Here is a 13259-nt window from a genome sequence, read left to right as displayed (position 1 = left end):
CAACAACAACAACAACAACAAATGTTAACACTTTTGTTGGTTTATAAAACAACATTATTAATTGTTGGTTTTATTTCCATAACCACCCCTTGCTCTCCTTGGTGCTTGTTTAAAATGCCTCCGAATTGCCTTCCTTTACTCAAACTCTGTTGCTGCCAGGAAGATGGTCATCATGGCATCTGCCAAATAAGAAAAACAAAAAAATGCATGAGAAAAGCATTGTTGACTTTGTAGCAAATTAGCTCAAGAGAAATATGATTAATTAATTATAACTAGCTATAATTAATTATAAATATTTGGATCAGTTAATAGAATTAACTTAATGTAGTAAAATTAATATTACAATCGATTAATCTGTTTGTCCAGTTATTAATTATAAGAAATGTTAATTTCCGGGTTATGGGAAATAACATTCTTACTGTACAGTACTACTCAGAGCTTGTAGTCAGAATCTGCGTGATTAGGGACTCCAGTATATGAGTATGAAACACAGACAACTTTACATGTGACATGAACAAGACTTCATTAACTAGACTAAACACTTAAACTACTCTAACATTCACACACATACATGCATACAGAGAGAGAGCTGAAGCAGAATACAAGAAAGCAAGAAGTTATAGCATTGTTTGAAAATTTAGCAGATCAACAGCCTTGAGCAAACCATCAGTTTAGTTCTAACAAACCCTTCTTTAACTACACGACATGAAAATCATTTGCCTCTTAAAACTAGAGGCACACAGTTTATCCATTTCGTCCAGGCAAATAAGTTGCAAAAGTTGCAATGAAAAGTAGCATAGTTGAATGTAAAAATGTTTGTTCAAATAACTCAATTTGTAAAGCTGGGACAACATTTGGACAAGTTTTGGACAAATGCTTGAGAATCTAAGTAAGGTCAACAAAAAAAAAAAAAAACTTTTGTTAGCAACATTTTCTTCTAGCAAATGTAAAAATAGATTGAACAAAGATTATTTGGGATGAGTGAGTTTATTATCTTGAGTGAACTTAACAAGAATGCTCTAAACATGTTGCTAACAAAAGATGTTTTGTTGACCTTACTTAGATTCTCAAGTATTAACTTCTTAACAAGAAGTTTTAAGTTCAAAAGATTACCTGGTATTCATTAGATGAACAAAAGTATTTAAGTTGATTTTAACTGGAGCAAATTAGTTGAGTTAACTTAAAAAGTTGAATGTGATAATTTGCCTCATTTTTTTTTTTTTTTTTTTTTTTTTTAAGTTAGCTCAACTTTATTTTTTTACAGTGCAGTGGAATGTAAAGTTTTGTGTCGTTACTACAGAAAGACTAGATGGTTATATATTTTTAGTCTAATATTTAGTATCGACCAAAACATACTTTTCACATCACCTCAGTGGGAAATCTTTAGCTGGTCATCTCGATATGGCAGCCACCAAGAGGAGAGAGGGCCTTCTTTATGTAGAAAAAAGAGTTTTTATTCTAGAATAGTGATAAGACTGGAGCCTTCATCTTATGTGAGTGTAGATTGTCAACCAATTTGCAAAAACTAATGTGCATTTCTTGAAAGTAAAAACTAAAAAGCCAGTGTAAAACAAATATGATAAAAGGTGACATAAAATACATAAAAAGGTTATTTTAGGGCTGTCGATTTAACACGTTAACTTAATAAGTTATGGGAAAAAATAATGTTAAAATAATTAACACACCCGTCCCGCCCCAGACCTGCGTAGTTCATCTTGCATTTCATAAAAGTGATTGCTGACGAACATGAAGCAGGGCAACAACTCATTTGTGATGGGGCAGTATATAATGTACTTATAATGCCCCTAAAATTCAAGATATCAGGGCAAAAATGCACCTGTATGAGTTAGTGTCTCGTATTTATATCATATGATATAGTTAAGCAATATCACACGAGTAACGAGTGCAATATATTGTTTAATAATCATTTGAAATGTAGTAAACTGGCAGCTCCAGAATAATTATGTTAAACTCTGCCATGAAAACTAACATGTACAAACCTTAATTAAACGATTTAATAATCAATTAAAAAGGAAATTATACCTGTATGATATTATATTGGACCAGCACAGTTTGGAAAATGAATGGATGATTGATTCAGCTGCGGGCGCCATCTCCTGGCGAGACGCGCGAATTCACACGAGCGACTCTCACAGTGCATTATGGGTTTTCTCTAGCCGTTGAGCGTGCATCGGTTGTACACTCATTATTGCGGTGCATTATGGGATTGAATGAGTGCACTCAACATCATCCACTATGGTTTCGGACACCACTACAAATGGCTGTCCCCTCAAATATAGTGCCCTATTTAAGGGTATAGGGGCGATTTCGGACACAGCCATAGCCTACGTCACCTTTAACGGTACGGCGCGTCGGCTTAGTAAAAGTCTTAGATCTAAACAAATAAACACTAAGACAGGTGTCAGTTTAAATATATGCCAGAAGAAGTATATTTTTAGATTAAGAATTAAAAATAAGACATAATAAATAGGCCTATTATTAGCCTATTACAAATATGAATTAATTAAACCCAATATAAATAAAAATATGAGTAGGCTATTCTTTTAAAAAAAAATACGTTAAAATAATGCAAATCGGTGGCATTAACAAACGAAGACCATCGATTCCAAACTCGGATAGTTACAGTAGGTCTGCTTACAATCTGTCTTTAACATTTTAGTCTATAAGTTTTCGTAAATATAAATTGCCTTATGGAGAAAATAAAATACTAGGAAAACAGTTTCAGTTATGACTTTTTAATTTGATTTAGTCTAGTTAGTTTTGTGTCCAATACAATGTGCTTTTCGGAGATCGAGATCTGACAGCAGCAGCACATTTTTCTTCTTAGGCGAGCGATTCACGGACAGCTTACCCTGCGCTCTAAATCATTCATAGGCCAGCAAACCAATGAGAACATGCGACACTGATGACGATACATAACAACAGAGCATGGGCGCCAAAGCTGCTGTAATGCTGCATTCACACGGGCCGTCGGCGTCAACGCTTGACGGAGGGCGTGTCTGAAGCTTGCACTGACGCGACCGTCATAGTACAACAGCCAATCACATTACTTCCCGGTGTTTCGTGAATGCAGTTGGCTAGCGTCTGTGATTTGATTGGCTGACGCCTGCGTTGGCGCTTGAAAAGTTGAGAAATCTTCAACTTCTGCCACGAGCAACAAGAGTGAAGCGACGCGATGGAACCCACAATTCAGACGTCATGCATTTCGGCAATGCATGACGTCACCCATTCAAAGTAAATGAAAAGCGTTAACGCCGACACCCCATGTGAATGCAGCGTAAGATCAGCACACCCGAACCCTCCGTCACTGGCAGATTTGAAGAAAATTTCCGTGGATTGTCAAATAAATATATGACGGACAGTTGCATACGTATTACCAACATTTTATCATGTAAGCTTTATGGTACACCTCAAAAGAATTTATTTATAGTAATTTATAGTGTTAATATTAATTAGCGAGTCCACAAATGGCTTGGGTATGCAGAGCATTCGCTTTTGTCCACTGTCACAGCATCGTGAGTTCACATTTTACAGCAGAAACTGACAAGCGCCCTTGTCGTTTGTGTACAGATTACAGAAACCAATAAGTCCGTTTTAGCAAATCAGCGCGCAGTATTCAGATCAGGTTACAAGGCTTCTAGTCACTTCAAAAAGATTTATAATTTAGACTCCTGCAAGTCCATGTATACCATGCACGTCTTATATGCTGAACCGTTGGTTGTTCTTTTGCGTTTGTTTGTGTGTGTATGTGTGTCAATCTGTTAGTGTGTGTGTGTGTGTGTGTGTGTGTGTGTGTGTGTGTGTGTGTGTTTGAGTGTGTTTTAAATACAATTACAAAGCAATTACTTGGTTTTGTTTAACTGAAATGTGGAGTTACCTGCTTTTGCCAAAAAACGTCTGTTGGGGTTATCTGCTTTTGCTAAGAAACAAACTTTCAATATATATATAAACATACTTTCAATGAACTTTAATTTTGTAAGTTACCTGTAGTTTTTGGAGTTATTATTACTTAATCAAAACAACCCAACTGCAGTTTGATTGATATTACTTGGAATGCACAATAAAAAAAAATGTTTTGTGAGAATTAATAAAAACTGAGTTATCTGTTTTTGCAAATTAACTCTTATATATATATATAATTTCTTTCTAAAGCTACTTTTTGTAATTGTTATTTGATGTTTTTCTTATTTAATACAACAGTGAATTTATATTGTGGAGGTAGTTTCTCAGCCAAACTTGAAGTGCAGTAGATTTGTGATTAGATTAATTAATCGCCACATTGTGTAATTAATTAGATTGTAATTTTTAATCACCTGACAGCCCTAGTTATTTGCATTTCTTAGTGGGATTAATTTAATGATCAGGAAGACACTGTCCTTTAAAAAAGTCTTGGAGGAAATGTACAAGTCGCATCATCAGCATATTTTTGCTTCTGTTTCCTGTTGTAGGAGTTGCCATTGTATTGCTCAGGTGGTCTGCGCTTTTTCTGGGATAATAAATTTGACCATGCAATGGTGGCCTTCCTTGACTGTGTCCAGCAGTTTAAAGAGGAGGTGGAAAAGGGTGACACAGGCTTCTGTCTTCCTTATAGGTAAGAATGTACAGAAGATAAATTTATATAAAAAAAAATGCATGCCATTATATATCACCAGGCTGTTGGAAGATATAACTGTAGCTGGTGCAAATGAAAGCTAATTCTAATCAGCCAAGCGAGGATAGTTGTTGGCAACACTGATAATCTCAAAATGACCAACTATCAGGCTATTAATCAAGTCATAGATAGTGCTAAACATGCTTTTACTTTTTTGCTAAGGCCAATTAATCTGCCAATATTTGGTGTTGAGTGAGATGTTCAGTGTTACATGTATGTGCCAATATCTATGACTTTACCAACATAGTTTTAAAACTCTATCATTGTAAGAGCAGGAAACACTTTGTTTGTGTTTGATGCATTCTGTTTGTCTTCTGTATTTAGAATGGATGTGGACAAAGGAAAGATTGAGGACACAGGTGGCAGTGGAGGTTCTTACTCTATTAAGACTCAGTTTAACTCAGAGGAACAATGGACCAAAGCCCTCAAGTTCATGCTCACTAACCTGAAGTGGGGTCTGGCCTGGGTCTCCTCGCAGTTTTACAACCGCTAGATTTAAGCTCGACTCTCACCTGATCCATGACAAGGAAATCACTTGAAATCTTCATAGTACTTGGATGGGAAATTACTTTTTTGAGTGAACTCAACTTCCATCACAATCATTTTGTTAGAAAACAGAAAATGGAATATAATTAAATATTAAAATACAAGTAATGTGAATTTGTGTTACTGGTGGTATTGTGGTATTTTTCATGAGGATAACTAGGAGTATTCGAGATGAGGAGGGGGTGGGGGGATGGTTTTCAGCCTATACTTGAATGTTTTCTTGTCTGGAACTCCCCAGGAGTCAAGTGTAACTATAATGGGAGTTAGTTGGTGTATATTGGTTATTCTTACTCAGCCATATAGATGTTTCATATTCATTAATATCTTGCTTATATAGGGCTAAGTTCAAATACAGAAACCGGTCATGTCAAAGCAACTTATAACTGAAAAACATCACAAGCTATTTTAAATAGTATTTGTAATCACAGCAAGGTAATAAAATATACAAATACTGTATAGATTTAGAAATGCTTCACCTACAAAAGGCTTATGGAACAGACATCAGCTACTCATGATATTTATGTGTACATACCCATTTTAACTATAAAATAACAATAAACATTTTTCAACTTTCTTTTTTAGGTAATTCAATAATGAACTTTTTTTTCATTGAAGGTATATGTGAATGGGCTGATGAAGCAAACTAAATTAGGAGTAATATATGTAAGAAATATTGGCCCAAGCAACACTGAATTATTGAAAAATAATGCCAACCCAAGGTGGTATTTCGTCCATGATGCAAAACATCAATAAATTAATAGTCTGTCTATAGTCCAAAATTATTCTGTTTATATTTCAGTTACCAAACTGAAAGACTAATGTTTTATTTTGAAAAATCTTGTCTGTTTTTGTTCTTAAAATGCTCTTGTGTCTAGAAATACTTTCTTAGGCATCTTCCTTATAAACTGCCCAAGTAGTTATGCCTCCAAGTGGGGGGCCATGATCACCCCTAAAAAACTGTGGCCAGCCCACTGAACCACCCCCCCCCCCCGCCCCCACAATTCGTCAAAACCATATTACTCGCCACTGCGTGTTTTACCATGTCATTTTAATCATACTGCATGTTTGTGGGAAGATCGATTTGAACTTGAAATGGGACAGAACTCACAGGCAAGCATGTACAGTATACAGCATATTTCAGGTTACCCCTTTTTTCAGTGTTCATTTTAGTGTATCCCTCTGGCCACCCCATTAAATACCAATGCCCAAGCTTCTGTTGTTAATTCTAAACTGTTGGGTTTTTTTTTCTTGCAACAAAGGCATGAACCATTGTTGTGGTATTACATAGATTAATCTGTAACACTTTACAATAAGGGTACATGAATAATCATGTACTAATACCTGAATTAATACTTAATTCAGCATGAACTAATGATTATTGACAGCATGAACTAATAAACCCTAACTACAACTGGAGTCATATGGATTCATACATGAATAACGGCAGCTTTAACTACATGTTAGTACATGTTTGATAGAAAATGCATTAAGATTTATGGCTAAACCAAATAAACAGCCTCTTTAAGAAGAAATAAGAAGTACTCTGACTTTGAAACAAATTTAAATAATATTATCATAGTTTGAACTTTTGACTGCAGCTTTGTCATAAACATCACTGTATGGCACAGGATTAGTTGATCCTCATAAAAAAAAAAATACTAAATACACCAATAACTGATCATAAAGACTTAAAATTCAAAACCCACAAAGAACATTTGTGGAACAGTTCCCAAAAATTGACCAAACTGGAATCATGGTTAGAATGTTTGCTGTTTATCAGTACAGTTCAATCTCCATCCAGACGGGAAGGGAAAGAGAATAACACAAAACAGATAAAGAACTTTTAAGATCAGTTATTAGTGTATTTAGTATTTTTGATGAGGAGGATCAACTAATCCTGTGCTATCCAGTGATGTTTATGACAAAGCTGCAGTCAAACTATGATAATATTATTTAAATTTATTTCAAAGTCAGAGTACTTCTTTCTTCTTAAAGAGGTTGTTTAATTTGGTTTAGCCATAAAAGTAAATTAATGCATTAACTATCAAACATGTACTAACATGTAGTTAAGGCTGCCGTTATTCATGGGTGAATCCATATGATTGAAGTTGTAGTTAAGGATAGCTCCTAATTGGTTCATGATTAGTTCATGCCTTTAATAATCATTAGTTCATGTTGAATTAAGTATTAATTCAGGTATTAGTTCGTGATTATTCATGTACCCTTATTGTAAAGTGTTACCGATTAATACCTTTGGCTGTGCAGCTTTTGGCAAAAAAGCAAAACTTTCTATATATTTCATTTATCCAGTGCTTTATACAATACAGATTGTCTCAAAGCAGCTTCACAGTATTAAGACAATAAACAACAATGTTAAAGTCCACGTGTCCAGTTGCAACTGACTTTTTCAGTGTTGTGATGTATAAATTGAAATGGAATATTCAATAGAGGGCGGGATTTTATTTTAGCGCACCTAAAAGTCGCAGGGCAGTCATGGCCTAATCGGTCAGACTGGTAACTAGGGCAAGAATACTCGAATATTCAATCTGTAATTATTAATCGAAAAATAAAAATACTATTTGACTTTTACTATGTTGCTTTGCTGGCCTTAAATGCAGTGAATCAATGATAAATCTCAAGCACAAGACTCAGTTATAACTAAATGCACTGGGTGGCGCTGTGGAGCGCGTTAACAAGTTGATTTTATTTGATCAAAGACTGTCGTCGTCTGCCTCGCAAAGTTTGGAATTACTCAGTTAAAATGATCTTACAAAATGGAATTACTTTTGATCAAATTAATCAATGAAACTGAGTTATCATAATATCACCACTAAAATGAGAAATCACATGAAATCCAAACACGAGTCGAATAAGGAAAGCTGTCCATCACTGCATTCGCCACTCATAAGCGCAGCTGTACCCCGAGTGAGCCGATAAGATAACTTATTTGACCCCCCGGTCTGTTTATCTTTTGGTCATTCGTTTTTTGATTTAATATTGAAATCGGAAAATGAAAAAACGGCACCTTTTTCGTTTTTCATATTTTTTTTAAACAAAACGAAAAACAAGAATTCGGCTTGATTTTTCGGTTTTTGTTCAGGGGTGGAAAATGAATAAACAATTTGAATATTTGATCTCAACATGTGGGCGGGATTGAAGGTCCGTGTATCTTTTGGTCATTCGTTTTTTTTAATTTTTATTTATTATTGAAATCGGAAAATGAAAAACGGCACCTTTTTCGTTTTTCATTTTTTTCAAACAAAACGAAAAACAAGATTTCGGCTTGATTTTTCGTTTTTCGTTCAGGGGTAGAAAATGAATAAACAACTTGAATATTTGATCTGTACATGTGGGCGGGAATGAAACACCCCTTTCCGCTGATTGGTCAACCAAATATTAAACGGTGCAGTCATCATTTCTTCCGCAGTTCCGTGCAGCAGAATAATAGTCCTTCGCTGCGATGGATTGCAACGTTTATTGCAACTACATATAATCTCTTTTAAATTTACATTTAATCTTAATCTCTATCTCTTTTTCATCAAACAGCCAGACTAACGAATGACTTGACACATAGGCTACCATATCGAGGCAGAGCATAGAGGCTTTCTTCTGTGTGTCCATAAATTCGGCAACTTACGCGTGTTTAGCTCAGAAATATTATTATCATTATTCTAGTTTATCTCAGAAATAACAATTTACTTAGCACCTGCACTCACAACTACCTAATAGCCAACACCTTTGGCACACTGCCTGTTTTATTATTGCTGACCACCTATCAAAATCTGTGTGGCAATGCTGCGCAACTCACGGGACAGCACAGAGATATAGTGAAGCCCAGACCAGTATCAATTTAAGTCATCATACACAGATCATAACTTTTGTTTGAGGCAATACGCTGAGATTATTTAATTAATATTAAGTATTGGCCGGCTAACTGATGGCATACATAACGGTTATTTTATCTGCCAACTAAACTTCCAAAGCAAATAAAGTCACAGAACCGTTAAGCGACTGATTCGCAGTAAAGCAACAGAGTTGTTTCATTCCTGAATGAATAAGAGTCTTTGAACGACTCATTAATATAGATGATTAAATGACCAATTAATATAGACAGCCACTTGATTTCATTTCTGAATGAATCAGCGTTTTGAACGAATCGACAAATGAATAAATGACTCCTTCCTTAACACAATGACTTACCGCCACCTAGTGGCGATATTACTTTCATAATCCAAGTATCATTTCATTTTGTCATTTCATATTTCTGAATAAAAGTGTTGTTTAAAATATTAATCTCATTATGTTATACAGTTGTAATTGCTGTGTAAATGTATTTACTGTAAGTAGCTACATCTCAAAGTATCATGCAGTTGGTTGATACTGATTGATAACAGCCTCTAGTGTCATATTATTCTAATTTATTTAACTAAATTTAAGAATTTAACATTATAGATATAGATAGCATACATATTTAATAAGATTAGGAAAGACGTTCTATATAAAGGTAAAAAAAAAAATACCCCTGAAAATCATTTGTCCCATATGAAAGTTAATTTCTGACACTGGTAGTTGGCATTAAATATGAAAACCCTTCATCTCTGGTTTATTGTACAAAGTCTTATTTCAGGGTTCCATTCATATAACTCAAACAAGTTCACCTTAAATCATTATGTCAAATTCATATTTCACTAAAGTCAATCACTGAAACATTCTGTGGGATAACGATATTATGATATCCATCTAAGTGTTGTATGAATAAAAGTCATAATAGAACTATAATAGATGTGCTGTGAATATTAACTACGATACGATGTCATTTCTTTTCATATCTGTCATATTATTTCAAGTTCCTCCATTGTCCAAATCTCAGAGTATTGCCTTAAAAAAGTTATGACATCTGTGTATGATGACTTAAATTGATACTGGTCTGGGCTTCACTATATCTCTGCCTGTCCCGTGAGTCGCGCAGCGTTGTCACACAGATTTTGATATGTGTCAGCATTAATAAAACAGACAGTGTGCCAAAGGTGTTGGTAGTTGTGAGTGCAGGTGCTTAGTAAAATATTATATCTGAGATAAACTAGTATAATGATAATATTTCTGAGATAAACACGCGCAAGTTGCCGAATTTATGGACACACAGAAGAAAGCCTTGTCTAGGCTCTGCCTCGATTTGTGTCTCAAGCCATTCGTTAGTCTGGCTGTTTGATGAGAAAGATAATAAATGCAACTGTTAGTTGCAATAAATGCGTTAAGAATCCATCGCAGCGAAGGACTATTATTCTGCTGCGCTGAACTGCGTAAGAACTGATGACGGCACCGTTTAATGTTTGGTTGACCAATCAGCGGAAAGGGGTGTTTCATTCCCGCCTACATGTACAGATCAAATATTCAAGTTGTTTATTCATTTTGAACGAAAAACGAAAAATCAAGCCGAAAATGTTTTTTTCATTTTCCGATTTCAATATTAAATCAAAAAACGAATGAAACACCCCTTTCCGCTGATTGGTCAACCAAACATTAAATGGTGTCATCGTCAGAATCAGGGTATCTTCCGTTCATTCGTTTTTTGATTTACTATTGAAATCAGAAAAATGAGAAAACCACACTTTTTTCGTTTTTCATTTTTTAAAATGAAAACGAAAAAACAAAAAATTGGCTTGATTTTTCTTTTTTCGTTCTGAGATTGGAAACGAATAAGCAGTTTGAATATTCGATCTCTACATGTGAGCGAGAATGAAACGCCTCTTTCTGCTGATTGGTCAACCAGAAATCAAACCATGTTGTCATCAGTTGTTCATCGGTTCCGCTCAACAGAATAAAAGTCCCTCGCTCTACAGCTGTACAGATTTTTAACGCGTTTATTCTACATTTCATCTCTTTCTCATCAAATAACCAGACTAGTGAATGGCTTGACGCAAATCGTACTGGTGCAGAGTCAGGGCTTAATTCTGAGTAGACATAAATTCATCTACACGTGCAATATTAGTTTATCTCATAAATATTAATTTACTTTGCAGCTGCACACAACTACCCCTTAGCCTACAACTTTGGCACACTGTCTGTTTTATTTAACTGACCAAGACCAACTATAAAAATCTAGCGAAGCTGCTCGACGCACTGGGCAGCGCGGAGCGAATGTACAATACACTGAAGTAAAGCGCAAAGTATAGCATCGATTTAAGTGTAAATATGCAGCAGTCTTTTGTTTTAGACAGCATGGGATGAATTTGAAATTTTACAACAGATAGGCTATGAAAAGATATTTATTTCAGTGTATTTTACAGTCACAGCATATCTATTAGGCCTATTCTATATTAGGCCTATTCTATATTGTTTTTTTGTTTTTTTTTCATAGAGAAGTGTAGGAATTGTAAGTTAGCACTGGCGTATATACAGTATGTAGCCTATATAATAGGCAACATGCTATTTTTTCCTTTTCTTATAGTTATAACTTTTGTTTTAGGCAATATTCTGGGTTTATTTCATTAATATTGAGTATTAATGAATGTCACACAAAACGTTGTTTTATTTTCTCTGCCAACTAAACTTCCCATGCAGATCAGAACCGTTGTTCGACTGACTCGTAGCGCACAGAGCAGTGCTTCATTCCTGTTTTTCATTCCTTTCATTCCTTGAACAAATCAGTTGACCGAGTGATTCAATGGCCCAATAGATTATAGAGATCCACTTGATATTTATTCCTGAATGAATCAGCGTTTTGAACGAATCGGTTGAATAAATGACTCATTCATTAACACAATGACTTGCTGCCATCTACTGGCGACATTAATTTCATAATCCAAATATCGTTTCATTTTGTCATTCATTTAATATTTCTGTATTCAAAATGTTGTTTAAAACATTAATCTCATTAAATTATGCAGTTGTAACTGCTACGCATTTTCTGCCTTCTCTGAGCAACATTATCTAACATCTCATTAAATAGATCTAAAAGCAACTTCAGGTGCTGCTTCTTTGACACCTCTGCAAGCCTTTGGGTGATACTGATTTAACTGGTAACAACCTATAGCGTCATATTTTTCTAATTTAATTGACTAAATTTAAGAACTTAACATTAAAGATGGCATACCTACATATTTAATAAGATTAGGAAAAAATCCTATATAAAGGTAAAAAACAAAAAAATCCCCTGAAAATCAATTAACCCTTAAAGTTAATTTCTGACACCGACAGATGGCAATAAAAGGCTATAAAAATACTCTTCATCTCTTTAATGTTAGTGTTATTTCTTCTTATAACTAAGAGAGCACTATAATGGCTATATTTAACATTATATTTATTTAACATATTTATTTAACATTACCCCTCTGAGGAACTAATAATGTCATATTTCAAATTCATCCCATGTCCAAAACTCTGGGTGTTGTCTAAAACAAAAGTTATGACTGCTGCATATTTACACTCAAATCGATAGGTTACTGATTTGCACTTTACTTTAATGTATTGTACATTTGCTCCGCGCTGACCAGTGCGTTGAGCAGCTTCGATAGATTTTTATAGTTGGTCAGTTAAATAAAACAGACAGTGTGCCAAAGTTGTAGGCTAGGGGGTACTTGTGTGCAGCTGCAAAGTAAATTAATATTTATGAAAAAGAGATGAAATGTAGAATAAACGCGTTAAGAATCCGTATAGCTGTAGAGTGAGGGACTTTTATTCTGTTGAGCGGAACCGATGAATAACTGATGACGACATGGTTTGACGTCTGGTTGACCAATCAGCGGAAAGAGACGTTTCATTCCAGCCCACATGTAGAGATCGAATATTCAAACTGATTATTCGTTTCCAACCCCAGAATGAAAAAATGAAAAATCAAGCCAATTTTTTTGTTTTTGTATTTGTTTCTCGTTTTTCTGATTTCAATAATAAATCAAAAAATGAATGAACGGAAGATACCCTGATTCATCATTTTTTTTTTTAGTTCTTTTTCTAGTTTTTTCAGTTCTTTTTTTTTTTTTTTTTTTTAGGCAATACAGAATTGGACAATGGAGGAACTTGAAATAATATGACAGATATGAAA

The 13259-nt window shown here is 34.7% G+C and overlaps 1 protein-coding gene and 1 long non-coding RNA gene across 2 annotated transcripts in view; one reads left to right on the top strand and one right to left on the bottom strand.

The window, feature by feature from the left end:
* The window catches only part of becn1 (beclin 1, autophagy related), a 109024-nt gene extending 103692 nt beyond the window's left edge, over nt 1-5332 (top strand). Inside the window, exons 11-12 of the mRNA XM_051915186.1 lie at nt 4470-4612; nt 4997-5332. Coding sequence (XP_051771146.1) covers nt 4470-4612; nt 4997-5165 — 312 coding nt within the window. The 3' untranslated portion in view covers nt 5166-5332. The remainder of the gene's footprint in view (nt 1-4469; nt 4613-4996) is intronic.
* A 39-nt stretch (nt 5333-5371) lies between these two features.
* On the bottom strand, nt 5372-10037 carry LOC127523974 (uncharacterized). The gene is made up of 2 exons (XR_007932983.1): nt 6965-10037; nt 5372-6189 (listed from the first exon to the last, which is right to left on the bottom strand). It is a non-coding gene; the product is annotated as an uncharacterized LOC127523974 (long non-coding RNA).
* Between the last annotated feature and the right edge of the window lie 3222 nt (nt 10038-13259).

This window comes from Ctenopharyngodon idella, chromosome 12, assembly GCF_019924925.1.
Source record: "Ctenopharyngodon idella isolate HZGC_01 chromosome 12, HZGC01, whole genome shotgun sequence".
NCBI classification, from domain to species: Eukaryota; Metazoa; Chordata; class Actinopteri; order Cypriniformes; family Xenocyprididae; genus Ctenopharyngodon; species Ctenopharyngodon idella.
Note: the sequence above shows the minus strand (reverse complement) of the source record. Positions and strands in the feature narration are given on the sequence as shown.